Here is a 27,788-nt window from a genome sequence, read left to right on the forward strand (position 1 = left end):
TTAGTTTGGCCTGATTTGGGTCCGATATATTTCCGTGAACACAATCGTTTTCCTGAAGTCTGAATCTAATCTGACTTTCATCTCCTTACAACGAGCTGATTATATATGGGATGACTGATCGAGAACAGTCAGTGGTTTGTTGAAAATTATGAACTTTTATATTTTATCAAAGAAGTTAAACACTTTAGTGTGAATAGATCCTGGATTTCAGCAAAATGTTGGTGTCTGAATCGTGTTCATGGGCCGATGCATGACTCTGAAGAAGATACATCGAACACAATGCATTCTCATTCAGGTTTCAGGAGTTTTAAACCTCCTGTATTGGCAAAACCTCCAACTGACCAAACCCTTATTTCATCTCCACAACCACTTCTTCACATGAGAGGAGACCCTGGAAGAAGTGGAGACGCTCACAGACGAGGCATAGCTTCAGGTCGTGTTGCTGAAATCACAGACGCATATTTACATGAGGGAATAGTGGACATGTGACCATGCAAAGTGGACACGCAAAGCAACAGGACCGTCACTTCCTGGATCGCTCACACAGAAACATGGAGGAGCCGTCTGGAACCGAAAATGGTTCCTTAGAGTGATGCCAAAGAAGAACCATCTCTGGTTCCACAAAGAACCTTTCAAACCACGGTTCTTTAAAGAACCATTTCCTCAAACATTTCTTCAAAGAGCCTATAAAGGTGTCTCAAAGAACATTAAAACAATTGTTCTTTAAGGCACCATTTCTATTTCCACTAAGAACCTTTCAAACCAGGGTTCTTTAAAGAACCATTTCCTTAAATAGTTCTTTAAAGAACCTATAAAGGTATCTCAAAGGATCTTTTAAAATGGTTCTTTAAGGCACCATTTCCTTAAATAGTTATTTAAAGAACCTATAAAGGTATCTCAAAGGATCTTTTAAAATGGTTCTTTTAGGCACCATTTCCAAAATGGTTCTTCAGTAGGTGATGGGTCTTCGTAGAACCACAAAGCCTTTTGAAGAACAATTTAAGAACCATTATTTTTCTGTGTGTAGACTCCAGAAGTCCTGTAAACATATTTTGGTAATGACTTATTTCCCCCATGACTGCCATCAGAAGTCATGATCATATTCAACATGTCATCCTGGAGAAAAACACTATTTTATAGACAATATAAATGATGACTTAAAAGAACAAATAAATAAAACAGACAATGGATTTATAACAATGACAAGACACAATATTATTTATCTGTTTGAATTAATCTTCCTTTGTATTCTCTCTCAGTGATTGTGCCACATCTGTCCAGCCACATCCAGAGGAGGACGGCTCTCTGGGATTATACGGTCTCGGTCTTGGATTGGATTAGTGAAGAGTCTTGTGATAATCCATGAATCAGATTTTAAATGAGAAATATCTTTTAAGTACAGTCAACAGATCAAGTGCATAATACACATTTTAAATGTTGGAGATTTCAAGTAAATGTTTTTTCTCTGGGGCAAGTTCTAAGAATAGAAGGAGGTTAATTGTCCAACAAACGTATTTAGTGGCATCGAGCAGTGTTCTGATCCAGAGCTCAGAATTTATGATTTTTTAGGAAACACGAGTGGGTTCAATCTTCTCATCTACCTCAAGAAAGATATAAACACGAATGTATATTTTGTCCCGTGGCAACAGATCGCAAAATTCAATTCAGTTTATTTTGTAGAGCCCAATATCATAAATGACAAACTCTCCTCAGAGGGCTTTAATATCTGTACACATTCGACATCTCTGACCTTTGTCCTCACATCGGATCCGGAACAACCTCGCCAAAAAATTGTCCTTTCATGGGGGAAAAGAGTGAAGATCCCTCTTTAGGATGGACAGATGAATAGATGTCATGTGACCAGATGAACAGAGCAACAACACATTCAATGAATATGACAGAACGTATGATAATTATGCAAAACCAGTTGTTGGATGGTTACTTTTGGATACTGGAGGCCCACTTAGAGCTCTTAGATGTAGCATGTGTGGCATGTAGCTTAACTTTGCTTTGAATGGCGGCTTTAAATGAGCCACTCAAAATAATAACGTATACTTATATCCACTGCAAAAAGGTGTCCGTACAACGTGCTGCGAGCTCCCCTTCACACATATTGCCGAGTCAGCAGCTGGAACAGAAGCCTCACTGTGGTTTGTGAAGGGCCACAAAGGCGTCTTGATACCGGGAAACCACACACACACACACACACACACACACACACACTCCGCTGTGTAGCGAGCAACTGTAAATTAGGAGAGCACGATTGCAGCAGAGTGAGAGAGAGATTTAGTGGACAAGTACACCCCCCCCCCACACACACACACACACACACACATATACACGCACACACAGGAGTGTGTTTCCTCTGCAGCTGTGGGTTTCACTAATGATACCAAATGTTAAATGGCAACAACAGCGTCTCCAGGGTGTAGCAATATTTACTCTATCAAGAGGGTTAAGATAAAGGCCACACACACACACACACACAGACGCTGTGCTACACCTATACACACAACAACCGATGGAGTGATATTATGCTGCGTGGTGACGCCTCGTGTCCAAGTGGGCCTGACGTCAGTTGGTCTTCTTGCCGTCATGGAAAACTACTGACGACATGTCACTGACATGCTGGTCCAGAAGTCCCCGCGAACCAGAACTTTTAACTGCTTATGAAGACAACATTTCCCCAAAAGTTCCACATAGCAGCTTTAAATAAAGGGAACGATACCCCGAGTGAAAGTAAACAATAGTAACAATGAACAGTAATTCAATGTTGTAATTTCTCAAACTCTCCGCTGCCACAAGGACAGATACAGGAGAACATTCCTGCCGACGGCTTTGAGGCTCTACAACAGATCACCTCTTGCCAGATCATAGTGCAATAACTACAACAATAACTGAATACTTACACTATGTTGATCTGCACTTCACACATTTCATTTGCACTGCACACATACACACACTTTGCATTTTGCACACTGTCTATATTTAATATTTTTGTATTTGATTTGATTTGTCATTGGTGTTGTGTGTTGTGTATGCATGTGTGTTGTATATGTACATATATATTTTGTTTTGTATTTTACTTTGTATACTTCTATATCTTTCATCCCTGTTTTTTATATTTTGTGTTTTGTTTTTTATTCTTGTGTGTTTGGTTTATTGGTGCTGCTACTGTTCCGACAAATTTCCCCTTGGGGATTAATAAAGTATATATCTATCTATCTATCTATCTAACTAATATGTTTAGCATGAGAAATCTTAATCTGCAAAGTAACCGTAGCGAATATGTGGTGATGGAAAAAGTACACTATTTTCAGTATTTGGTATTGGAGTATAAATACACAAACAGAGCAGTTTAAATCTAGCAAATTACAAGTTAGTGCTCGCCAATTTAAAACACATTTGTTACTATATTTTCAAGTGTTTACTTATATTTTTGGAGACCACAAACAGGGAGAACTCGGCTGGCTCCTGTTGGCGGGGGCCAGTTGTGACATGGTCTATATTTGTATACGCTGCTATAAACAGTATTAGGCCAAACTGTGGCGGCTGTATCAAAGCATCAGCATAGAGGAGGCCCCTCGGACCACAGCAGGGCACATGGTTCAGTTCTTAACTGAAAGTCACAGGCTGGTGCATCTTAAAGGGGCAGTACACACAAATTACCCACAAAAAAAGCTTTCAGATTTACCCCTTGAGCCATGTCTGGGATTGTATTCGTGCTGCTTGAAGTATTGAAAGAACACACTATAAACTCTTTCTTTCAATTACTTTAGGATGAAATAGTGCCGATCAAAATACAAATTGTCGCTTTAAGATGAAGACAAGTTGAGATATTATTGGGTAACTTCGGTATTATTAGTATAATTTGTATTTTATAGTTTTTTATAGTTCTTAATTTATACGATGTCTAAATGTTCTTTGTTGTTGTTAGCTGTTTTGCACTTTATTACTATTATTATTATTATTATTATTGTTATTATTATTAATATTATTGTTATTATTACCTTCGCATTGAAAATGCCGGAAGGTTATGTTTTGATCGCCGTGTATTTATTTATTTATTTATTTGTATGCGTGTTATTCGCAAAACTCAAAAAGTATTGAACCGAAGCGCATGAAATTTGGTGGGATGATTGTTTATTATCCAGGGACCAGTTGCTTAGATTTTGGGATCGATCGGGTCAAAGGTCAAGGTCAAAGGTCATGAACAGGTCAAATCTTCTTGAATCACATGGAATTTGGTGGGATGATTGGTTATTTTCCGGGGACCATTTGATTAGATTTTGGGATCAATCGGGTCAAAGGTCAAGGTCAATGTCATGGAAAGGTCCAAATCATTTTTTTACCATAGCACGATACATTTTTGTCCAATTGGCATGGAACTAATGCCAAAATGTTCATAATTCAATGCCCAATCTTGTGATATGCGAAGGTATGCGCTCTACCGAGTGCCCATTCTAGTTTATTTATTTATTTGTATGTGTGTTATTCGCAAAACTCAAAAAGTATTGAACCGAATCGCATGAAATTTGGTGGGATGATTGTTTATTATCCGGGGACCAGTTGATGAGATTTTGGGATCGATCGGGTCAAAGGTCATGAACAGGTCAAAATCTTTCGCAGAACTCAAAAAGTATTGAACCGAATCATCGATGAATGGTGGGATGATTGTTTTATTATCGGACCAGTTTGATTAGATTTTGGGATCGATCGGTCAAAGGTCATGAACAGGTCAAAATCTTTCGCAGAACTCAAAAAGTATTGAACCAAATCGCATGAAATTTGGTGGGATGATTGTTTATTATCCGGGGACCAGTTGATTAGATTTTGGGATCGATCGGGTCAAAGGTCAAGGTCAAAGGTCATGAACAGGTCAAAATGTTCTTGAATCACATGAAATTTGGTGGGATGATTGGTTATTATCCGGGGACCATTTGATTAGATTTTGGGATCAATCGGGTCAAAGGTCAAGGTCAAGGTCATGGAAAGGTCAAACTCTTTTTTTACCATAGCACTATACATTTGTGTCCAATTGGCATGCAACTAATGCCAAAATGTTCATAATTCAATGCCCAATCTTGTGATATGCGAAGGTATGCGCTCTACCGAGTGCCCATTCTAGTTATCATTATTACTACTACAATACACTATATGTTCGACGAGAGAGGATGGTACTTTCAGATCTTCTGCATGTTTGCACAAATAGAAGCTGACGTTGATTATTCAACCTGAGTTGGTCTGGTATTTGGCCGTAACTGGGTCCATAATAATAACGCACCTTGCTGCTACCCAAATGTGCGATTGGACATAAACGGACAACTTCTATATTCACTATGTCGCCTTTGTGTCTCATCGTCCTGAGACTAAGGTCTTCACCTAATTTTGTACTGAGGACACAATTGTTAAAGAAAAAATATATATATAGATATATATATATTGCATTATTAAGGTCCAAATGATAAATAGAAAATAGTTAATGTTTATTTTAAATTAAAAAAAATAAAAACTAAAATGATACCAGAATCAAAAAGATGGTCTGAATGTTATGTATGTGGCTTGTACTTGAACAAATAAAATAATATATATATATATATATATAATGTTTTCACCATAAGTTAATGAACTTTTCCAAAATTCAGAAGATTGATTTTCTTTTTTAGGATTACATTAATTACATCATAATGTGTTGCCATTGTTCGCTCTGCAGGTCAACCGTGTCGCTATTCGGCTTATTAGATAAGGGGGGCGGGGAGATAACGGTAGGGTCGGGCTCCACCATGGTGTCCATGCAGAGGGGGGAACATCATCACATCTGTAACACGAACACTCACCCAGATTCCTCAGGGGGTCGATGGCCTTGGACTCGGACGTCCCGGCTCCGGTCCTCCCCGCCGCGGCGGCTTTCTTTCTGTTGCCAAGCATAACGCACGGAAGCTGCCTCCCTCTCTCCCTCTGTCCTTCTCCCTCTCCCTTCCTTCCTCAGCCCTTTCTATCTCCTCTCTGCAGGTCCAGGGTCCTGCGCTGCTCCTCAAACGGTCTCGCGCTGAACGGAGACCCCGCAGGAGGAAGACGCGATTACCTCCACGACGCTGCACGCGCTGCGCCTCATGCTTTTATCCTGCGGGAGTCCGCTCTGCTCACCCTGCTGACGTCACCCAGATGGATTTATAAACATAGAGCTGCGTGAACCAGACCGGCGTCATGACAACCGTGACAGACAAGGGCTTCCTGGAGGAGACTTTCAAAATAAGAGCAGGGGCTGGTCTCCTGCGGTATATTTAAACACTGAGTCAACAACAGACTGTTTACATGCGGCTTTACGGATGCAGCTCAAATGAAACAAATAAAAGGATCTCATAACAAGGTAATTTACATATTTTATTTATTTATTTAAACCTTTATTTAGCCGGGTGAATCCCATTGAGATTACAAATATCTTTTTCGAGGGAGACCTGCAGGCAGCAACATAAGAATCACGTAGTTACAAACAAAAAACACAGAACAAGAGTTAAAATAAATAAATGTTAAGAGACAGTGCCATAACAGAGTTAATTTAAGAAACATTATACATGTATTATGTCAGGCTTATAATAATAATAGGATTCATTAGCATAATTTAAATCTTATTAAAACTCGTCTCTCGCAGTCAACTTACTCTCTTTTTCCTGGACCTTTCAATCACATCTCATGGTCTTCCTCGTTTCTGCCATGGAAATAACTCACTCTAAATGATTAGCAATGATTAGCCTATATCTTATTGATAATATTTCAATCTTGTATGGTTTACAAAATGTATATCGGTCATCCTGCTGAGAAGTGTAATTATATCTCCTTCTGATGGTAAGAGTTTAGTATACGGTGATAACCTCATATATGAAAACAAATGAAACATAATAGTAATGTGTTGTGTGCTGTTTTATTATTGTTTTGTGAAAATAATATTGGTATCTAATGAAAACATTCCTGTTAGCCTCTTATTATTAACCCAAACTGCTTTAAATTAAAAAATAATTCAATACGATGGTACATGGGGTAGCACTTCGATATCTTTTCTATTGCATCAATCATATAATCAGATAATTGTCAAAAATGTAGCAGTTTGTTGGGTTTTTAATTTGAAGGCAAAACTCTCAGTACTTCCGGGCGTGGTCAGTGTGCCTCTCTGGCAACTTGACGGAATGTAAACTGATTATAAACCGAGGAGAGACGCTCCAAGTGTCCCCAGTGGAACAACCTCCCTCCTCTCGCTCCTCGGGTCTTTCATTGTTTATGTATAATATAGATGTATTAAATACAAGTGCCTTTAAAATGTGAATTTAAGGTTTATGTAACATTGAGAATAAACCAAGAGTGTTACCAGCGCCGCCGTTCCCATAACGCGCACTAAGCGCTGTGCGTAGGGCACCAAGTCCTGAGGGGGCAACTAAAAAAAATCATCAAAGTTATAATAATTATAATGCCGATATTATTACGCAAATCCTAGACTAGCCCCTGTTAAATAGAATGGAATAAGAATTCTCTCTCTCTCTTCCCTCTCTCTCTTCTCTCTTCTCTCCCTCTCTCTATTCTCTAAACATAACTAAGTAAACAGCTGCAAGGCTTTGAAATCACGGATTTCGTGAGTTTTTGTTTGTTTATTTTTTTAGGAAACGTCGGACCAGTTTTGACGTCATGTTTTCAGCAGCGCTAATGTTGTCCAAAACAACGTCAGGGGACAAACACCGTCATGACCTGTGTGTCTGATGCTGCGGGTCAGAGGAGAAGGAGGTGCAGCCGTTTGGTGGCGCAAGGAGCACTGCGCGGAGGAGGAAGTGGAGGAGGAGGAGGAGGAGGAGGGGCGCGGCGGGAGGAGGGGGGGGCTCGTGAGCGCCGCGGAGCATGTCGGGGAGAAATTCTCACAAGAACTCAAGTAAATTCCCCGTCGGATATTAAAACTCATTTGGGGGGAATTGATGACAGAAAGAGTAACTTTTATTCTTAAATACGGATGAATGAAAAAAGTGGGCTCCAGCAAAAAGGGCACATTTCTCATCCAGGGCAAAAGGGCTGGTACTTGAGCACCACTAGGGCTCTATCTGTGCACGTGCCTTATTACCATAAACAGCATTCATAAAAGTACATTTCATTTGAGGGGCGGGGGCACTTTAAATGAGCAGGGGGCAGTGGTCACACGCACGTCACGTGATCTGACACGGAACTGGTCTCTATAATCGAGAGTGGCCGGAGATGGTCCGTCTGTCCCGGGTCTGTCCCCACGTCCAGCCCAGGTACGTCCATGGCGGGTTGCTATTGAAACTCTTCCCGGTGAACACAAACACAGACGAACACATTACTCTGAGGCTCTCTCTGACACAGGGACAGAAGTTACCGAGCTAAGTGTAGCTAAGCTACACCGGGGGCCGGTGAGCTATAACTAGTTAACTAAGTTAGCCTCAGCGTAGCTCGCTTAGCTAACTCAGTTACAGCTAGCGACGTTAGCTCATGTGTTGCACGTCGCATTATTGTTTAAGTCTCATTAAACCGAACGTGAATAACGTTAATACCGCGTATGACAACGTTATGCACGTGCCATAAACCAACAGCGTCACACGCGTCACAGCCAGCGGGTCACGGTGTGCGCCTCTGGCCGGTAACTGTCCCTGTGTTTGGGTTCCGCTCTCCTAACGGACGTTTCCGGCTGCACACGGCCCTTCAAGCCGGAGATAACGAGATAACGAGCCCTGGCGATGGCCGAGCCCGCGGTCGACCACCAGAGACGGTTCCAGGCCGCAGTGGACGTGATCCATAACCTCCCCAAGAACGGTACGCGGCCATCGACATTACGTCACATATACCCGGTGTTCGTTGCAATGGCTCATGGACCTTTGTTATTGAGAGCGTTTGGGGTCAAACCGGTGGCCTTACGTAAGACCGGACCTCCTGCACAAGGTGTCATCTAAACCAATGACGTCATCGCGCTGTTAATACTACATGCGGGTCAAACGGAAGTGTGGCTCCTGCTTTACAATGAGAAGGACACACACACACACACACAATGGCCAATGGGACTACTTTAATGTTGACCCCTCCCCACACACACACACACACACCTCGTGTGAACTGCAGTAGTTGATTTATATCGTCAGCTACGTTGGTTCTGAAATGTGAGCCAGAAACATTCATTGTGAAATGCCTTTGACCTGAAATGAAGATTCATTTCTCCTGTGTTTTCCTTCTGTAATTCTCGACCCCCGTCGTCCGAAGTGGTCTGCTCCTCTTTGCTGTTTTCCCGCTCCATGGAGCATGCAGCTCACGAAGGTCTCTTCTTCTGCAGGTTCCTACCGCCCGTCATACGAGGTCATGCTGCGGTTCTACAGTCTGTACAAGCAGGCCTTGTGTGGACCTTGTTCAGTGACCCGACCCGGCTTCTGGGACCCAGTGGGTCGCTACAAATGGTGTGTGTGTGTCGCCGTCTTCAGGTTACGTTGCATGACGCCATGCAGCTCATGCTCTACATCGTGTATCCCTTTGATGACACGCGTTGGCATGGAGCTTGGAGCGAGGCTCTCGGCTCGGTCGCCCGTCTCGTTGGGTCGACGTCACAGATCATTTCATCTCAGCCACTGAGTTCTTCACGAGGAGCAGCAGTGAGCTCGTAGAGGAAGAGAGGATCAGCGCGAAGGCTCATGTGTTGACCTGGTGGTCCTAACGCAGCATGTCACTTCACTCACAGATTAAGAAGTCGGGAGGAGCAAATCCTAAAAGGGACAGTTCTGTGGTTGTGTGAGGTACTTGAGTCCCAAAGCCCCCCCACATAGGCCCTGAACCCTGAACCCTCAGGGACTTATGTGACATCGCCTGTGAGGTGACAGAGGCTTGAGTGAGACGGTACTCTGCTGCTGCATCATGGGATCGTTTTCACTCCCTAATCTCTTTCCTCACAAGATGAAAAGTAATGTCAACAAGTCAAATTCCTTGTTTGTGCAAACTACTTGGCCAATAAAACTGATTCTGATTCTGACTGTGAGGTTTTGTCTCTGTCGGGTGGCTTTTTATATTAGTTTCACTTTCAGTAACGCTGAATACTCTCACGCCGGGTACATTTGAGTAGTCCACGTACAGTCGTGTGTTTTTACGCTAACATTAAAACAATGGCATTAATATACATGATGATACTAACTTCATGTAAGTCGATGCTCTTCATCTGGCTCTGCTCTGTGACAGGCGGTCTTTGTGTTTTGCTGGTTTCGTGAGACTGATCCTCCACACCCGCAGAGACAAACAACCAAACAAAAGTTTCTCGCTCCTGGATTGAACCTTCAAACTGATATTGTAGACGTTTCTGTCTGAAGGGTCGAACATGTTTAGCTGTCCATCATATTTCTCCAGCTGGTCAGTGCGGGCGACACGCTGACAGCCTGATGGAGTGATGTCAGAGGGCGGGGCTTAGCACAGGCTCAACTGTCCCCGAGGAATGAAACTGATTACTCATCCCACCTCGGATTAAGCGTTCATAGAGGATTCCCACGGCAGCACAGAACACCGAGTCCCGTGTTCCACCGGGTGCCGGTTGTTCTGCCTTGACCTTCGGTTCTTGTCGTGTCAGGGACGCCTGGAGACGCCTCGGGGAGATGAGCGGCGAGAGCGCCATGGCGGAGTACGTGGACGAGATGAAGAAAGTGGCTCAGGAGGTACGCGCCGAGCCCTTCACCGGAGAGCAGCGGGGGGACACGCCAGCTTGTAGCTTGTAGTGGGCGGCTGTAGCTCAGTGGGGTAAGGGGGTCGTCCTGCAACCCCAAGGTTGTCGGTTCGATTCCCGCTCTCCCCATTAGTTGCAAGTCGAAGTGTCCTTGAGCAAGGCACTGAACCCCCAGTTGCTTCCCGGGCGCATCACTGCAGCCCACTGCTCCTTAATAACTAAGGATGGGTTGAATGCAGAGAACTAATTTCCCCTTGGGGATTAATAAAAGTATATATATATTTAACCACGGTTTCCTCTGGCTGCAGGTGGTGGACTCCATGCCCACGAACGAGAAGACGGCCTCGCTCCTCCACCACCTCCAGCCGCTCTACCTGGTGATGGATGACATGCCGCGGCCGCCGGAGTCTCTGGTCGCACTCAGAGGAGGTCAGCGACCCCGAGCCAAACATCTACACCCTGTGATGTGTCCCCCTTTGTGGAACGGTAACCGCGGTTACACACCTGTGGTTACTGAGCTCTCCTCCGTCACTGTAGGTTGCGGAGACAGTGCGCCGGCTGCCGTGGCAACAGAGGAGGAGGAGCAGCCCGGTGCTGAGGAAGAGGGCGGTCATCCAGATGAGGAGCTGACCCCGTCTGAGGTCACACGCCTCACTAATGGTACGTGTCCCACCGTCACGTCCGTCCTCCCGGCCTCTGCTCTGTGTGATCTAGATCTACATCGGCTCCCCGTTTGAGCTCAAAGGGTTGTGAGGCTCCGAGAGGAACTGAGCAGACGCCTGGTGGCCTTTTACGAAACCCTCGTGATCCCAGCTAAGAGGAAGCGGCTCCCTGCAAAGAGCCGCTAGTGTGTAGAGTTGTCTGAGTATTATGTTTATACACAAGCAGAGTAACATCGCCCCTTTGTCTGAGAGAGAGGGCAGAGAGACTTCATCTCCTCAAGAGGCAACGCACACCGAAACAGTCCAGACTGATAGAGAGACCGACAGGTTGAAGGAGGGATTTGTTTATCTTCTATTTTGGGGTGAACTCTCTCTTTTTACATGAAGCACAAGATTTGTCTGACTCTAAAAAAAGGGCTCAAATACTTCCAAAAAAAAACCAAAAAAGGATCAAAGTGCTTCTTTTAAAATACGAAAATATAAAGGAGGGAAAAGTAAAGCTCCAAAAGAGGAATCGATCTCACTGGATGTCGGGTTGGGAGAGTAATAAGTCAAGTTTATTTACTTATTGATTGACTTCACAACATGCTGTACAGCAGTGGTCTGGATGAGCTGCTACCGGCTCATAGTGAGGAGAAAAGGGACATAAAAGCAGATAAGATCATCTCTAGTTCAGCGGTTGATATCTCAGTGTGCTAATATAACTTATATAATATATAAATATAACTTGTCTCGTGCTCTGCAGACTCCGGTGTGTGTGAGGGTTTGGTGGTGACCAGCGACTCGGAGAGCGAGATCTTCTGCGACTCCGTGGACTCGGTAGAGCAACTCGGCCACGTCAAGGTACGACTGGCACCGGTACGACTCGCCAGGGAGCGGGAACGCGTCACGTATCTTTAAATATCGATCTCACCGTCTCAAACATTGCTTTTCAGTCTCAGGTTCCTCTCGCCACGACCAACGGGTTCCACAACGGCCTCCACGCGCCCCGGGGGTCGCCTCCCGCTCGGCACCTCCAGCTGGAGGGCGGCGGTCTGGCGGTGCGGCAGGTCGGGGCAGGTGGAGGTGGAGAGGGGGCGGAGGATGGGAAGGGCCCGGGTCCCAACAGGAGGGGGCGGGACAGCGGGCGGGACGGCTCCCGCCACAACTGGAGAGAACGTAAGCAGCTCTGACGCGAGGGGGGGGGGCGGTCACGCTGGCCCATCACGACTGACCGCGTGTGCTGTGTGTAGCTGGTGTTCCTCAGGGCGGGCCGAGGTGGGGGGGAGGCCCCGGCGGCGGCGGCGAAGGGGCCGGCCGAGGAGGCGGTGCCGGTTCAGAGGGCGGGGCCGAGCGGCTGCACGACGCCCACCTGCAGCAGCAGATCGTCCTGGTGCTGCGGAGGCTCCGGGAGGACATGAGCAGCGTGATGGAGCGGCTGGAGGCGGTGGAGCGGCTGGCCGCCACGCAGGTGAGCCCACCGGGTCGGAGAGAACCGCTGCTCCGGTTTACTTTCATTCAACGTCGTCAGGAAGTCACGATGACACGGTCCTCTCCTGGAGCTTTAAATGTAAAGATGCTAAAAACCTGTTGTACAAACGCTGCTCTGGCTGGGGACTATATTCTCAGACACATTTTAGTAAAACGGTATTAAAAAAAGTGTAATTCATACATAATTTCCTACTGATGCTGCGTTCACACTCGCGTGAGTTAACTCGCTTGACTTTGTGGCTGTTGGCTTCATTTGCGCCTTAGAGGGGGCGGGGCTTATCTCCGTGGAGACAGTTATCATCTCCTTCATCCACCATGAAGAACTAACCACTAGTTCTGCTTCATACGTGTTGAGGATATCCCACAAACGTCTGAACAGCTAAGACCCTCGTGTTTGGGTTCATAACATTAATATCATATATATATATATATTAGGGCTGTCAATCGATTAAAAAAAATTAACTAACTAATCGCACATTTTGAAATTCATTAATCGCGATGAAAAGTTTAGTTTCCTTCTTTTTAAAGACCAAACTTCACACAGAGCTGTGTTTTCAAAGAGGCTCCTACCTATAAAGTGCCAGCGAGGTATTTAATATTGTGGATGATAAATTGTTTCTTCAGTGAAACATCCAGATAAGTAAAAAAAAAGAAGTATATTGAGACCCCATTGGTTCTGTCATCTTTAACACTGAACAGCAGAACCAGTGGCCTTGGTAACTGACTGACATTCACATATGTCCTGTTCACCCTCTGGAGGCTGGGGGCATTTTATACATTCTACAAAAAATGTAAATTCACCTTTTAAAGGCGTTTTAATGTGACACATACCCACGTGTTCTACATCAAACATTCCAGAACAATCTCAGCTCTATATAATGAGGCTCAGTTGTCCTCCCGCCATGTTCTCTGCTCTCTGACTGACAGGCTGCTAATGAGCCTCACCTGTGTGGTGGGAGGTCCTTTGTGATTTACTGAGTGTTCATTGGTTGTTTTTTTCGCAAAATGTTGACAGACAAACGGATTGACAAATCATGGTGAAGGTTTCGTGTGACGAGTTCTCTCCGCGCCGCGTCACCCGACACGTCGCCCCTCCGTTCCTCTGTGGATCAGAGGGGGAGACGGGAGGAAGGAGGAGCAGGAGGAAACCCGACTGATTCATCCACGAGTTAAACTGATTTCAGCTCCTTATTTTCGCGGAGAAATAATTGTTTTAAAAACGGAAACAGTGTTAAACCGTACTGCCGCGGTTTGAAATTCAGGGGAGTGAAAAAACTTCAACGAACACCGGAAGTAAACAAAGTTGCGTTAATTGCGTTAAAATATTTTAGTGCGTTAACGCGGCCAAATTAATCGCATAGATTAACGCGTTAACGCTGACAGCCCTAATATGTATCCATGACATCACCCGTAGGCTCACACAGCTCGGTGACTTTCACCTCTAGTCTGAACGTCTCTTCCAGCTCCACTAGAGCAGTTAGCACCAGGAGGAGCAGCTCAACGCCGATTGGCTCTCGCAACTCGGCGTTGGGCGAATTTTTCGCCCACGTTTAAATATTTAAACTTGAGGCAAATTTTTTGCGCCGTCAAGCACAAATGTGCCTCTATCGCAACCACTCTGGTCTGTACGGTGACTCTGCTCATGGATACTCACACGGACAATCGGCAACGCTTTAGCTGTGAACGCAGCTTGAGGGCTTCGTGTGTTCCAGAGTAACGTCCCGTCACTTCTGTCTCAGGCCCAGGGCTCCGGGTGGAGGCCGTGTCTCCAGTGTGCCGCCGCCAAGCAGGTGAGGGAAGCGGTCCTGGACATGAAGGTGTTAACGAGCCCTGTGAGTAACGCGCTGTGTGACCCTCGCAGGACGAGAGGATGTGGCTGCTGGACGTGTCGGGTCAGACCGTCGTCCTCCTCCTGCTGTGGCCGTTCCTGGCCCAGGGTCTGGTGGCCCTTCTGAGGAGCGCCCAGCGGAGGAGTCGCCCGTCCTCGTGAGCCGGAGGAGGTGCCCGACCGCTTGCCACCGCCGCCGCACCACGTCCTAATTCCTATTTGTTCGGCGGCAAAAAGGAACCAATCAAAAATGAAATCACGGGGAGGCTCCGCCCCTCCATCCCGCACGCACCGCCGCGAAGAGGCCGGTCGGCTCGGAGGAGAGGAGGCGGAGCCAGAGATCCTCTCGCTCACCGCGGCACCAGACTGTGTTCACATCCTTCAGGTGGAGTCAGCAGGACGTAACTTTGTCTTTACGGATACGTGAAACACTCACCGTGAGCTCAACGATGACTTTACCGGAGACGTAAACATACAGGTGTCTCTCTGAGGCGACTCCACGGCAACGCCTCGTCATCACATGGGATCCTGGACCTCGGGTTGTTCCGAACAGTGGACCGGTCTCCTGGGCGTCCGGCGTCTCCGGTGGTCGAGGACACGGACGTGACGTAACCGGGAGGAGGAACCGTCCCGGTGTCCAGCAGGTCGTGGTGTCGAGTCTCGGCGGCATCAGGAGAAACATCCATGTGACGCGCTCCTGTCTTACGAATTTAATGTGAATAAAGTCACACCTACGCCACTGATGAGACATATGAGATATTTAAAAATAAAAGAGGGAACCAGTGAGCTCCGTCTTGGGAGTGTCTAAGTCCCTGTTCTGATGTCCTGTGATGAGGTCATGATATTTAATGTCGTACGATTGTCCTGCAGAACAATGTAACGCAGCCTTTATGTGACGTGAGGAACGCTGGATTCAAACCCCGCCGTGAGGGAGAGACGGGAAGGAACACCACAACAAAATCCAAAACAAATAATTTAATATATTATGTATAATAATTATATACACGGGTTAACTTAACAAGGCTCTGTACAACTGTTACAAAAAATTGGTCCACGCACAGCCACCCACGTACACACAGGACACGCACAGGGGCCCCGAGGCCCCGGACTCTGGAGCGGCTCCCGTGACGTCACTCAGGAACACGGGGATTCTCTCTCGGCTCTAATGTTGTACACAGACGACCGAATAGAAGAAAACTAACAACAAATCATTTGGCATCACTTTGATTAGCTGCCTTTAACACTTTGACCCCCCCCCCCCCCAAAGGGAAGCGCGATATTTGCATATTTAATGTCACTGACCCCATGCACACAATATATATATATATCCATATTTATATATATTTTTTTATATACATATATATATATATCCATATTTATATATATATAATATATATATAGTCCACGGATGCTTCGGCGTGACGCCCTGAAGAGCTTGTAAACTGATCGGTGCCGCGTTGTGTTGGTCACGTGACAGGTGAGCGCGAGTGACGGCACGTTGTCACAGCAGCTCTGGAGTTGAATTTAAAATGTCTCATATGGCTTTCTCCCATTTGTGCTCCTATTATATTTTAAATATCATTGACAGTTGGTTTTAGAAATGACACTAGAAGGCCTGACGTGCAGGATGTCAACTCCTCACCTTTGGCACCACCTAGTGGTTGTAATCAGAGCTGCACTGTGACGCGATCCTCACCAGATCGTCTCGGATGTGTTCGATGGCTTCATGAACTCCTCCAGCTCTGAGCTCTCGCTCCTTCATGGAGCGACACGTGGGAATATGTCAGTGTGTGTTCTCGTGGTTTATGAAAGGGGAGCATTGTTCGCCAACATTACTTTTAACGTTAAGAAGTTCTTCTGCATTTTTTTAATATTGAAGGTCTGCGTGTCGTGTTATGGCTTCATTTTCACTTCCAGATGTTTGCCTCGTTCACTAAAAACACAGATTTGATCATGTAAAGTTATTTGGATGAACGTGTTCTTCTGTTCCACTTCCTGTTAGCGACCGAGCTAACGCACACTCGCGTGTCCTCCGTGTGTGAGTGTGTGCAAACACACAAGGTAAAAAAGAAACAACTTCTCCTGAGAACAGAGATCAGATTGTTGGTGAAGAATTTTGCCAGAAATAGCAGAACCTCAGTTCTGATGTTCTGAAGACGTACGACGACATGGACGGTTATTCTGTAAGTAAAGGGTTAAAAGGGGAGGAGCTTGAGGGTGAAAGGAGGACTTGCCTGTTAACTTCAGACCCAGTTTCACATTGTATTCATTTTTGGAATGAACCTCCACAGCCGGTCCCATCGGGTCTCTGTGCCTCGAGGGAAGAGACCCCCGTGGACCCAGAGTCTGTGAGTGGACTAAACCACCACCGTGTGGCGCCGCCACGCCCTGGTCCTGTCCCGCGGGTCCAGGGCCGACCGCCTCAGGACCACGGGGTGAGATCCCGGGGAGCTTTGATCGATCCACACCGAGGAGGAAGAGGAGGAGAGAGCGCGACGCACCCGAGGGACGCGGTCCAGTTCTTGAACTGACCCAGGACCCACAACGGATCCCTGAGGAACCCCGGCACGTCCGCGTGCTCCCTCGAGGACTCTGACGACCTCCACCCGCTCCAAGTCCAGATTCATGGAAACGGCCCTGGTCCTCCCGCCTCTCGTCTTCCTGTAGCGGACCGGCGCCGACTGGTTCCAGTCTGGCTGCTGGGCGCCGTACGAGCCGGAGGCCTGGAGCGGGTTGGGGAGCCTGGCGGGGCAGATCCACACGGGCACTGTGGGGTGTCTCCTGGCCGGAGGCCTGGAGTGGGAAGGGGGCTCGGTCATGGTGGTGGGTCTCGGGTACGTGGCGTTGAGTTGAAGGAAACTCTTCGAGCGAAGCTGCGTTTGGTTTCCCGGCAACGCCGACCTCCGCCGGCTCTCCTTATCGCTCCTTCTGCCGCCCACTTCCTGTCCCGCCTCCTCCTCTCCAGGCGGATGATCTCTCGCCTTTTCCCTCTCATCCCGTTTGTCCTTTTTGGTGACGGTGCGTTCTCCCTTGACTGCCTCTCCCTCTCCTCTTTTTCCCTCCTCTTCCTCCGCCTCCTCTTCCTCCTCCCCCCCTCCCCTGCCTTTTCCTCCTCCCCCGTAGTTGCTGGTTTTGACCGGCTCGTGCTCCGAGTCCTCGTCGGTGCTGCCGTCCTGCGGTCGGCTGCTGAGGCATTTCTTGCGTTTGCGGGTCACGGCGGAGATGATGGACCGGGGCAGGAAGTCCCTGGCACTCAGGTCCTTCTTGGAGAGCGAAGACAGCTGAAAGAAAAGGAGACAACGTTCAGTCAGATAATGATTCAGCCTCGAGAACCCGGGGCCCGAATATCATGTTGTATCTTACCTTTGATTTAAGTGAATCGCTGATGGTGAAATCTAGGAGGAAAAGGACAGAGTTGGATTAGAACCTTGTGGTGCTGGTGGCGGTGCTGGTGGTGGTGGTGGTGGTGGTGTATATGGTGGTGGTGATGTATATGGTGGTGGTGGTGGTGTATATGGTGGTGTTAGGAGATGCAGGTCGCTGCCTAATCACAACACACACAAGCAGTGCTGACATCTGTCAGGAGAACTCTCGCAATCATCATCGCGTCTTTAGAATGAACTTTTGGTACTAAATGGCGTGAGTTCCCCACAAAGGTCAGCGTGTGTGTGTGTGTGGGGGGGGGGAGTATTTTTGGGGGGGAGGGGGCCTTTTGAGGAAACTGATGGATAATGTAAATGCCTCTCACGTAGCGAACCTTTCACTCACGCGACTGATCATCCATTTTACGCTGACACGTCTTCATAGATCCACATATTCAGATCACATGAGGCGATGCGTTTGTGGCTTTATGTTTGAGGCGATGCGTTTGTGGCGATGCGTTTAAGATGCGTTTGAGGCTTTGTGTTTGAGGCGATGCGTTTAAGATGCGTTTGAGGCGATGCGTTTAAGATGCGTTTGAGGCTTTGTGTTTGAGGCGATGCGTTTAAGATGCGTTTGAGGCTTTGCGTTTGTGGCGATGCGTTTGAGGCTTCGCGTTTGAGGCGATGCATTTGAGGCTTTGTGTTTGAGGCGATGCGTTTGAAGCTTTATGTTTGAGGCGATGCGTTTGAGGCTTTGCATTTGAGGCGATGCGTTTGAGGCTTCGCGTTTGAGGCGATGCATTTGAGGCTTCGCGTTTGAGGCGATGCGTTTGAGGCTTCGCGTTTGAGGCGATGCATTTGAGGCTTCGCGTTTGAGGCGATGCATTTGAGGCTTTGCGTTTGAGGCTTTGTGTTTGAGGCGATGGGTTTGAGGCGATGCGTTTGAAGCTTTGCGTTTGAGGTGATGCGTTTGAAGCTTTGCGTTTGAGGCGATGCGTTTGAGGCTTTTCGTTTGAGGCGATGCGTTTGAAGCTTTGCGTTTGACGCGATGGGTTTGAGGCGATGCGTTTGAAGCTTTGCGTTTGAGGCGATGCGTTTGAGGCTTTTCGTTTGAGGCGATGCGTTTGAAGCTTTGCGTTTGAGGCGATGGGTTTGAGGCGATGCGTTTGAGGCTTTGCGTTTGAGGCGATGGGTTTGAGGCTTCGCGTTTGAGGCAATGCGTTTGAGGCTTTGCGTTTGAGGCTTCGCGTTTGAGGCAATGCGTTTGAGGCGATGCGTTTGAGGCTTTGCGTTTGAGGCAATGCGTTTGAGGCTTTGCGTTTGAGGCGATGCGTTTGAGGCGATGCATTTGAGGCTTTGCGTTTGAGGCAATGCGTTTGAGGCTTTGCGTTTGAGGCTTTGTGTTTGAGGCGATGCGTTTGAAGCTTTATGTTTGAGGCGATGCGTTTGAGGCGATGCATTTGAGGCTTTGCGTTTGAGGCAATGCGTTTGAGGCTTTGCGTTTGAGGCTTTGTGTTTGAGGCGATGCGTTTGAAGCTTTATGTTTGAGGCGATGCGTTTGTGGCGATGCGTTTGAGGCGATGCGTTTGAGGCGATGCGTTTGAGGCTTCGCGTTTGAGGTGATGCGTTTGAAGCTTTGCATTTGAGGCGATGGATTTGAGGCGATGCGTTTGAAGCTTTGCATTTGAGGCGATGCGTTTGAGGCTTTGCGTTTGAGGCGATGCGTTTGAAGCTTTGCGTTTGAGGCGATGGGTTTGAGGCGATGCATTTGAGGCTTTGCGTTTGAGGCAATGCGTTTGAGGCTTTGCGTTTGAGGCGATGCGTTTGAAGCTTTGCGTTTGAGGCGATGCATTTGAGGCTTTGCGTTTGAGGCTTTGCGTTTGAGGCAATGCATTTGAGGCTTCGCGTTTGAGGCGATGCGTTTGAGGCTTCGCGTTTGAGGCGATGCGTTTGAGGCTTCGCGTTTGAGGCTTTGCGTTTGAGGCAATGCGTTTGTGGCGATGCGTTTGAGGCTTCGCGTTTGAGGCTTTGCGTTTGAGGCAATGCGTTTGTGGCGATGCGTTTGAGGCGATGCGTTTGAGGCTTTGTGTTTGAGGCGATGCGTTTAAGATGCGTTTGAGGCGATGCGTTTGAAGCTTTGCATTTGAGGCGATGGGTTTGAGGCGATGCGTTTGAAGCTTTGCATTTGAGGCGATGCGTTTGAGGCTTTGCGTTTGAGGCGATGCGTTTGAAGCTTTGCGTTTGAGGCGATGGGTTTGATTCAAGATTCAAGATTCAAGATGTTTTATTTGTCACATACACACACAGGGTGTGCAGTGAAATGAAAGTGGCAATGCTCAGCAGGAATGTGCAAGGGCAACAAGTACACACTATTTACAAATAAAAAACAACACAATATTTACAGTAAGTGTGTGTGTGTGTGTGTGTGTGTGTGTGAGTGTGCCTAAGAGGGGCAGTTGTGTGGGTCTATGTGGGGGTCCTGGTGAGGTCGGAGTTCACAATCCTGATGGCCTGAGGAAAGAAACTCCGTCTCAGTCTCTCTGTTCTTGCAGCGTGACTACGGAGGCGCCTGCCTGACCGCAGCAGCTGAAACAGTCTGTTGTTGGGGTGGTGAGGATCCTTCATGATCCTGCGGCTCTGGTTCTGCACCTCCTGGTGTACAAGTCCTGCAGGGTGGGAGTGTAGTTCCAATAGTGCGCTCAGCCGAGCACTACTCTCTGCAGAGCCTTCCTGTCCTGAGCGGAGCAGTTGCCAAACCAGGCTGTGATGCTTCCTGTCAGGACGCCTCTACAGCTCCAGAGTAGAAGGACTGAAGGATCCTCTGGGAAACTTTAAATTTCCTCAGCTGCCTGAGGTGGTAGAGGCGCTGCCTTGCCTTTCTCACCAGAGTGTCTGTGTTTGTTGACCATGTCAGATCCTCGGTGATGTGGACTCCCAGGTATTTATACCGCTCACCCTCTCCACAGTAGTCCCGTTAATCCCCAGTGGTGAGTACGTCCTCTGTTGTTGTGCCTCCTAAAGTCCACAATCAGCTCCTTAGTTTTGGTGACATTCATGATGAGGCTGTTGTCCTGGCACCAGAGTGACAGATCAGCAACTTCCTCCAGGTAGGCCTTCTCGGTTGTCGGAGATCAGGCCCACCACCACTGTGTCATCCGCAAACTTGATGATGGTGTTGGAGCTGAACCTGGCCACACAGTCATGTGTGTACAGGGAGTACAGTAGGGGCTGAGGCGCAACCCTGGGGATCCTGTGTTCAGGGTGAGGATTTGAGTGTGTCTGTCCACCCTGACCACCTGTGGCCTGGCGGTCAGGAAGTCCAGGATCCAAGCACACAGGGGGGTGTTCAGTCCCAGCTCAGTCAGCTTGCCGGCCAGTCTGGAGGGGACTATGGTGTTGAAAGCTGAACTATAATCAATGAACAGCAGTCTCACATAGCCCCCCCTCTGGCTGTCCAGATGAGAGAGTGTGGTGTGCAGTACCTGGGAGACAGCATCATCCGTGGATCTGTTTGGGCGATAAGCAAACTGCAGCGGGTCCATGGAGGAAGGGAGGAAGGCGCAGATGTAGTCCTTTATCAGCCTCTCAAAGCATTTCATGACCACCGAGGTGAGGGCCACGGGTCGGTAGTCATTCATACATGCTGGAGAAGCATTCTTGGGCACAGGGACAATAGTGGATCTCTTGAAGCAGGCGGGGACCACGGACTCAGCCAGGAGAGGTTGAATATTGTGGTGAACACTGGAGCTAGCTGGTTAGCACAGGTCTTCAGTACTCGCCCAGATATGCCATCTGGACCTGCAGCTTTCCTGGTGTTCACCCTCAACAGAGCCCTCCTCACACTGTGCTCGGTCACAGAGTGTGTGTGTTCATCCCCAGCGGTAGAACTCACCTCGGCTACGCTAACGGTGTTGTTGTTAGCCGGCGAGCTAGCGCTGTTGTTGCTAGCCTCAAACCGTGCATAAAATGAGTTCAGGTCGTCCGCTAGGGATGCGTCGGCACTCACCATTGCGCGGGGTCTGCTCTGGTAGTTTGTAATAGTCCGTAGCCCCTGCCATAGGCGCCTGGTGTCGCGCTGCTCCATCTGTGATTCCACTCTGTCTCGGTACTTCCTCTTGGCCTTCTTCACCACCCTCCTCAGTCCATAGACCGCTGCCTTGTACTCGTCCATGTTGCCGGATACAAGACCGGAGTTATAGGCAGCAATGCAGGCGTTCACAGCTTCACGGATGGATCTATCAACCCACGGCTTTTGGTTAGGAAAGTCCCTAACTTTTACCGTGGGGACGATGGTGTCCGTTAAGCGTTGCTATGAGGCTCATTGCTACTTCAAACTCGCTGGCGTCACTGGAACTGGATTGGATCATGTCCCAGTCGACAATACTCAGAGCGTCCTGTAGCTCAGCCTCTGATTGGTCAGACCACCGCATTCGTTCCTCGTCACTACCGCTTCCGCGATCCTTTGTTTATACTCCGGAAGCAGAAAAATGGCGGCATGGTCTGATTTCCCTAACGGAGGGAGAGAGACAGCCTTGTAGCCTCTCTTGAATGGCGTATAGCAGTGGTCCAACGTTCTTTCCCCTCTGGTAGCACACGTAATGTGCTGGTGAAAGTTCGGCATGACTTTTTTAGGTTTGCCTTGTTAAAGTCCCCAGCCACCACCACAGCCGTCGGGATACTTGTTCTGATGCCGACATACCACATCATGTAGGTCCGATAGTGCTACGTCGGTGTCCGCTTGTGGTGCAATGTGAGCGGCTGTGGTGATCACCGAGCAGAACTCCCGGGGAAGGTGGAATGGACGGCATGAGAGCGTCAGATGTTCCAGGTTCGGCAGGAGGAAGAAAGAGTCTTAATGTTCTTGGGGTCACACCACATGTTGTTCGTCATGAAGCAGACCCCTCCACCCTTAGATTTACCAGACTCTTCCGTTCTGTCTGCACGGAAAACAGAGAAGGACTCGGTTGGGCATATGACTCGATCCGCACCAGCGGGTCAGCCAAGTTTCCGTCAGACAAAAGATGTTACAATCCCGCATGTCCCGTTGGAATCTGATCCTTGCCCTAAAATCATCCATCTTATTTTCCAGAGACTGGACGTTAGCAAGAAGGATGCTGGGCAAAGGTGGACGGTGGCTTGAACTCTCAGTCTGTTCAATTCGCTCCGCTTCCCTCGATGTTTTCGTCTCCCGTAGTAGCGGCTCCACTGTTGTTGCTGCGGTTCGCTCGCAATCTCCGCCGCCACGCTGGATCGATGGAAAAAGTGGACAAAAACCCTTGTTTTGCGCAAAAGTTTATGTCCAAAAGTGTGCTGCGGTCGTATGCTGTTAGTGCCGATGTGTTTGTGGCAAAGAAAATATTAAAAATAAACACAAAACTAAAGCACAATCTGAACACGATGCCATTTGGGCGATGGACACGATGCAGGCGATGCATTTGAGGCTTTGCGTTTGAGGCAATGCGTTTGAGGCTTTGCGTTTGAGGCTTTGTGTTTGAGGCGATGCGTTTGAAGCTTTATGTTTGAGGCGATGCGTTTGAGGCTATGCGTTTGAGGTTTTGCGTTTGAGGCGATGCGTTTGAGGCTTCGCGTTTGAGGTGATGCGTTTGAAGCTTTGCATTTGAGGCGATGGGTTTGAGGCGATGCGTTTGAAGCTTTGCATTTGAGGCGATGCGTTTGAGGCTTTGCGTTTGAGGCGATGCGTTTGAAGCTTTGCATTTGAGGCGATGGGTTTGAGGTAGGGCTGCAACAACGAATCGATAAAATCGATAAAAATCGATAATTAAAATAGTTGGCAACGAATTTCATTATCGATTCGTTGTGTCGCGCGATTATTACGGTGCTCAATTAGTCACGGAGTATAAAAAAAGTTGAGTTGAGCGCAGAGCGGCGCAGGAGAAACCAGAGCGCAGCGGAGGGGGAGCAGAGAGCATAATGCTGCGTTGTTAGAGCCAATCAGCGCTGAGCTGCTCCTCTGTTGATGAATCTAATTGGCTGCTGCTGCTCACGTGGCGCTGGATGCGGAAGTCATTCACGTAGTCGGAGACATTCACGGAGCTCAGTGCGCCTCCGGGTGACGTTATGAACCCAGACACCAGGGCGCTACATGTCACGACGTGTGTGGCATTTCCACAAGAGTATAACGTAGAAAACGTGGTTATTTATTCCGTGGCGGATAGCGGAAAATATTTTTCCATGGAGAAAGGCAACGGAGATAAGCCACGACTCGCCGTGTGCGCTGCGCTGCGCGTGCAGACAACATTTGACGGAGCGGAACAGCGCGTGCGCTCTGATCGCTCTTTTAATGAAGTATCGAGACTAAAAATATGCTAAATCACATCGTTTTTAACGTACTGGTACTTTGTTAGTGTCGATACACCGTGCAGCGTGACAGCAGATGTAGCGGACTAACATTCAAGCTAACCTAACTTCCCAAACGCTGTGGACATCTGAACGCTGATTGGCCGAAACGCGACACGTCCCATCAAAGATGTTTTATTGCGAGGAGCACCACTTCACATTTTTTCCGCGTCTCACTGCAATCTCAACGGCAGCGGGCCAGGTGAAAAAAAAAAAAAATCGGAACGCGTCTCTGATATTGTTCAGGGGGCCACATGGGGACCACTGCTCAGGAGAGGAAAGCTGTCAGTCTGTTTGTGACGGTTCATCACCATGGTGACCAGTGAACAGGTTCATCACCATGGTGACCAGTGGATCTCCAGGACCTTTCCATGACTTTAAACCAAATTTCCATGATTAAACATTTTGTGAAAACTCTGTCTACGTGACAAAGTGAGAAGATGGAGTATTTAAACTAACAATGAGAATTCCAAAGCATTCCGTATATATACCGTGTAAATTAAAATTGGAATAAAACACATTTGCGTTACTTTTCCAAATATTTTGGGATTTTATATTTTTCAATTACTTTTCTAGGCCTGCTAATAGCCATTTAAAAATTCCATGACTTTTCCAGGTTTAAGATGCGTTTGAGGTTTTGCGTTTGAGGCGATGCGTTTGAGGCGATGCGTTTGAGGCTTTGCGTTTGTGGCGATGCGTTTGAGGCGATGCGTTTGAGGCTTTGTGTTTGAGGCGATGCGTTTAAGATGCGTTTGAGGCGATGGGTTTGAGGCGATGCGTTTAAGATGCGTTTGAGGCTTTGCGGAGGCGGAGTTCCAACTGGCAACTTTGAGCCGACTCTCAAGGCGAATACGCAAACCGCTACAGTGGAGGAACACTGGAGAACAGGACTGGAATGAATGAATGATGCATTCAAGTGCAATAGAAACATCCAAACACACACACACAAAGGAGGAAGACCTGGTCCTACCGAAGAGGCTGATCCAGTGTCTCAGCTAGAGAGAGAGAGAGGAATAGAAGGAAGAGCTGAGTCTCAGCATCAGGAGCAGCAGGTTAGAGGCGGAGCATCGAGCTTCACGAGGACATAAACATGGCGAGCGGCGGCAGAGCGTCTCAGAGGAGACCAACAGAGCCAGAGAGGATGTGAGATATTAATACCAGAGCTTCTCCACCACTTTGTTAGTAGAAACAAAGAACCTGTGATCTATTTGATCTTAAAACGCTAAATTGTTTCGTCTCTGCTGCAGCTTCCTTTGGAAATATGAATATTGAATATGAAACGTGCATTGTTATTTTACAGTGTGTTTATTTTAGGAATTAAACATGAGAGAGCCCTTTTTCTCCGTTTCTCCTGTGGAATCCTGAGCTGCTGATTGGCTGACACGTCGGATGCTCTCGCGGTGCACGTGACCCCTGTGACCTCCTCACCTGACCCCTCCCCCGGCATGCCGGTCCGGCCGATGTTGGACAGCAGATGGTCGATGTTGGGCGCCGGCTGCATGTCCCGCTTGTCCTCCGGGGCCTGCACACGCAAACACGTCAATAAAACACGCAAACAAAAAACAAAAAGGTGTAAATGAGGACCCCCGCCGTACCTTCTCCTCCTCGTCGAGCCCCCCCGCGGTGAAGAACCAGTCGTGCTGTGGGAGGAACACAACGCGGCGTCACGCACGCCGTTGAGAGTCAAACATTAAGCAGGAAAGAGCGGCGAGGGGAGCGGCGCTTACGTGCAGGATGAGCGTCTCCACGATCTTGTAGCGGTCGGGCATGTGCGTGACCATGTCGGTCATGTTGTCCTCCGACGTCCTCACCAGGGTGGGGCCGAACACCAGGGCCAGGTTCCTGGGCTCCATCTGAGGGCGGCACACCGCTCACGTCAACACCACAACAACAACAACAACGGGCACTCGGTAGAGCGCATACCTTCGCATATCACAAGATTGGGCATTGGATTATGAACATGTTGGCATTAGTTGCATGCCAATTGGATGGAAATTGACCGCGCTATGGTAAAAAGAAGATTTAGACCTTTTCATGACCTTGACCTTTGACCCGATCGATCCCAAAATCGATCCCCGGATAATAACCAATCATCCCACCAAATTTCATGCGATTCGGTTTAATACTTTGTTACTTATGCGAATAACACGCATAAAAATAAATAAATAAATAAATACACGGCGATCAAAACATAACCTTCCGCATTTTCAATGCGAAGGTAATAAGCCACGAGGGGCTGGTCAGGGGGTCCGGGTACCTTGTTCTGATCACAGTGGTCCGCCACCTTCTTGAGGTGACCCACCAGGTACTTCAGGGTGTGGTAGTAGTAATCCGGGAGGTCGTGGAGCTGGAGAGAGGCGGGAGCAGAGAAGAAGAAGATCAGACAGGTTGAAGACGAGGAGAAGAGAAGAAGATGTCTCTGAGACACGGACCAGCTTCTTGGTGGTCTTCAGCCGGTCCTCGGCGTCTTCTATCCGGTTGGCATCGATGAAGTCGTTGTATTTGTCTGTTGGCCGAGAAGACGTTTCATTAAAGAACAACGACATTCCTTGGGAAGAGCGACCCCGCCCCGCTCCGACGTTGACCGGACGCACCGTCGGTGAAGAGCGGCTCGGGAAGCTTCCGGAAGAACGACTTGAGCAGGCTGCTGATCACGTTCAGGTCCTGCCATCTCTGTGGAGACAGAAAGGGGGAGGGGCTTAGCGTCGGTCTTTCCTGTTTCCTCCTCCTGAAGCAAAAAGGTGCTTTTGGTTTGGAAGTCCAGGGATTATTCACTGGGAATGTGAAACGTTGGACTCATTCAGTGCAGTTACATGCAATCGAATTATTGTCTTAGTCGGACTGAAATCGAATTATCCGTTTCATGTAAACACCTTAGTCAGACTATGTGCGGTCCGACTTCGGTCCGATTAACACCCCTGGATAGCTCGGTCCGATCCAGTTGATAATTCGACTCTCGCGGCATGTAACTCTGAATTCGATTCGGAACTGGACTTTGCGTCTTTGCGCATGCTCGAGATCCCGCCGCCCTCCTCCCTCCCTCCCATGTCGTGACCCGGAAGTCGAAAGAGACGATAAATTAAATTCTCCGTGTACCTTCGGCGACGGCGTCTTCTCTCCATTCTCAACTCAGCCAATAGCGCCATTTGCATTCGCTGTACTCCTATTAACACCATGGAAGAATAGTAGAGGGATGTAGCTTCGCCTCGCTCTCTGTTCGCCATCTTTCTCGAAATGTTGTTGTTGGTAGTGGTGAAGAGGTCAAGCGGAAATGGCTGTATCACCACGAGTTGTAATGAGAACAGCGCCACCTATCGTATCGGATATGACATGCTTTCGGCCAATGATTCGAATTACTCACTGCCATGTATATTGGGATAACAGCAGATCCCCCAAAAGATAGCAGAGTCCGACTAAAGCAAGAT

General features: G+C 48.0%; 3 protein-coding genes across 9 annotated transcripts in view; 1 reads left to right on the forward strand and 2 right to left on the reverse strand.

The window, feature by feature from the left end:
* Positions 1-6,403, reverse strand: part of plcd3b (phospholipase C, delta 3b) — a 34,824-nt gene extending 28,421 nt beyond the window's left edge. Inside the window, exon 1 of the mRNA XM_056429039.1 lies at positions 5,838-6,403. Within this exon, the coding sequence (XP_056285014.1) occupies positions 5,838-5,928 (91 nt within the window). The 5' untranslated portion in view covers positions 5,929-6,403. The remainder of the gene's footprint in view (positions 1-5,837) is intronic.
* A 1,623-nt stretch (positions 6,404-8,026) lies between these two features.
* On the forward strand, positions 8,027-15,430 carry acbd4 (acyl-CoA binding domain containing 4). 7 transcript variants are annotated; one of them, XM_056429046.1, is made up of 11 exons: positions 8,163-8,273; positions 8,703-8,808; positions 9,320-9,440; positions 10,592-10,676; positions 10,993-11,113; positions 11,222-11,344; positions 12,092-12,189; positions 12,282-12,504; positions 12,579-12,796; positions 14,556-14,606; positions 14,678-15,430. In XM_056429046.1, exons 2-11 carry the CDS (start codon positions 8,733-8,735, stop codon positions 14,804-14,806), a joined length of 1,245 nt encoding a protein of 414 aa, XP_056285021.1. In that variant the 5' UTR covers positions 8,163-8,273; positions 8,703-8,732; the 3' UTR covers positions 14,807-15,430. The 7 variants fall into 7 exon arrangements, with proteins under 7 accessions (XP_056285025.1, XP_056285026.1, XP_056285021.1 ...); XM_056429047.1 differs by having other exon boundaries at positions 8,174-8,273; positions 8,589-8,808; XM_056429048.1 differs by having other exon boundaries at positions 8,211-8,272; positions 8,673-8,808.
* Positions 15,431-15,604: 174 nt separating this feature from the next.
* LOC130203140 (rho GTPase-activating protein 23-like) overlaps positions 15,605-27,788 on the reverse strand; it is an 81,396-nt gene continuing 69,212 nt past the window's right edge. Inside the window, 8 exon segments of the mRNA XM_056429033.1 lie at positions 15,605-17,925; positions 18,008-18,039; positions 25,792-25,885; positions 25,959-26,003; positions 26,091-26,216; positions 26,621-26,710; positions 26,796-26,869; positions 26,958-27,036. Of these exon segments, the coding sequence (XP_056285008.1) occupies positions 17,002-17,925; positions 18,008-18,039; positions 25,792-25,885; positions 25,959-26,003; positions 26,091-26,216; positions 26,621-26,710; positions 26,796-26,869; positions 26,958-27,036 (1,464 nt within the window). The 3' untranslated portion in view covers positions 15,605-17,001.

This window comes from Pseudoliparis swirei, chromosome 13 (genome assembly GCF_029220125.1).
Source record: "Pseudoliparis swirei isolate HS2019 ecotype Mariana Trench chromosome 13, NWPU_hadal_v1, whole genome shotgun sequence".
Lineage (NCBI taxonomy): Eukaryota > Metazoa > Chordata > Actinopteri > Perciformes > Liparidae > Pseudoliparis > Pseudoliparis swirei.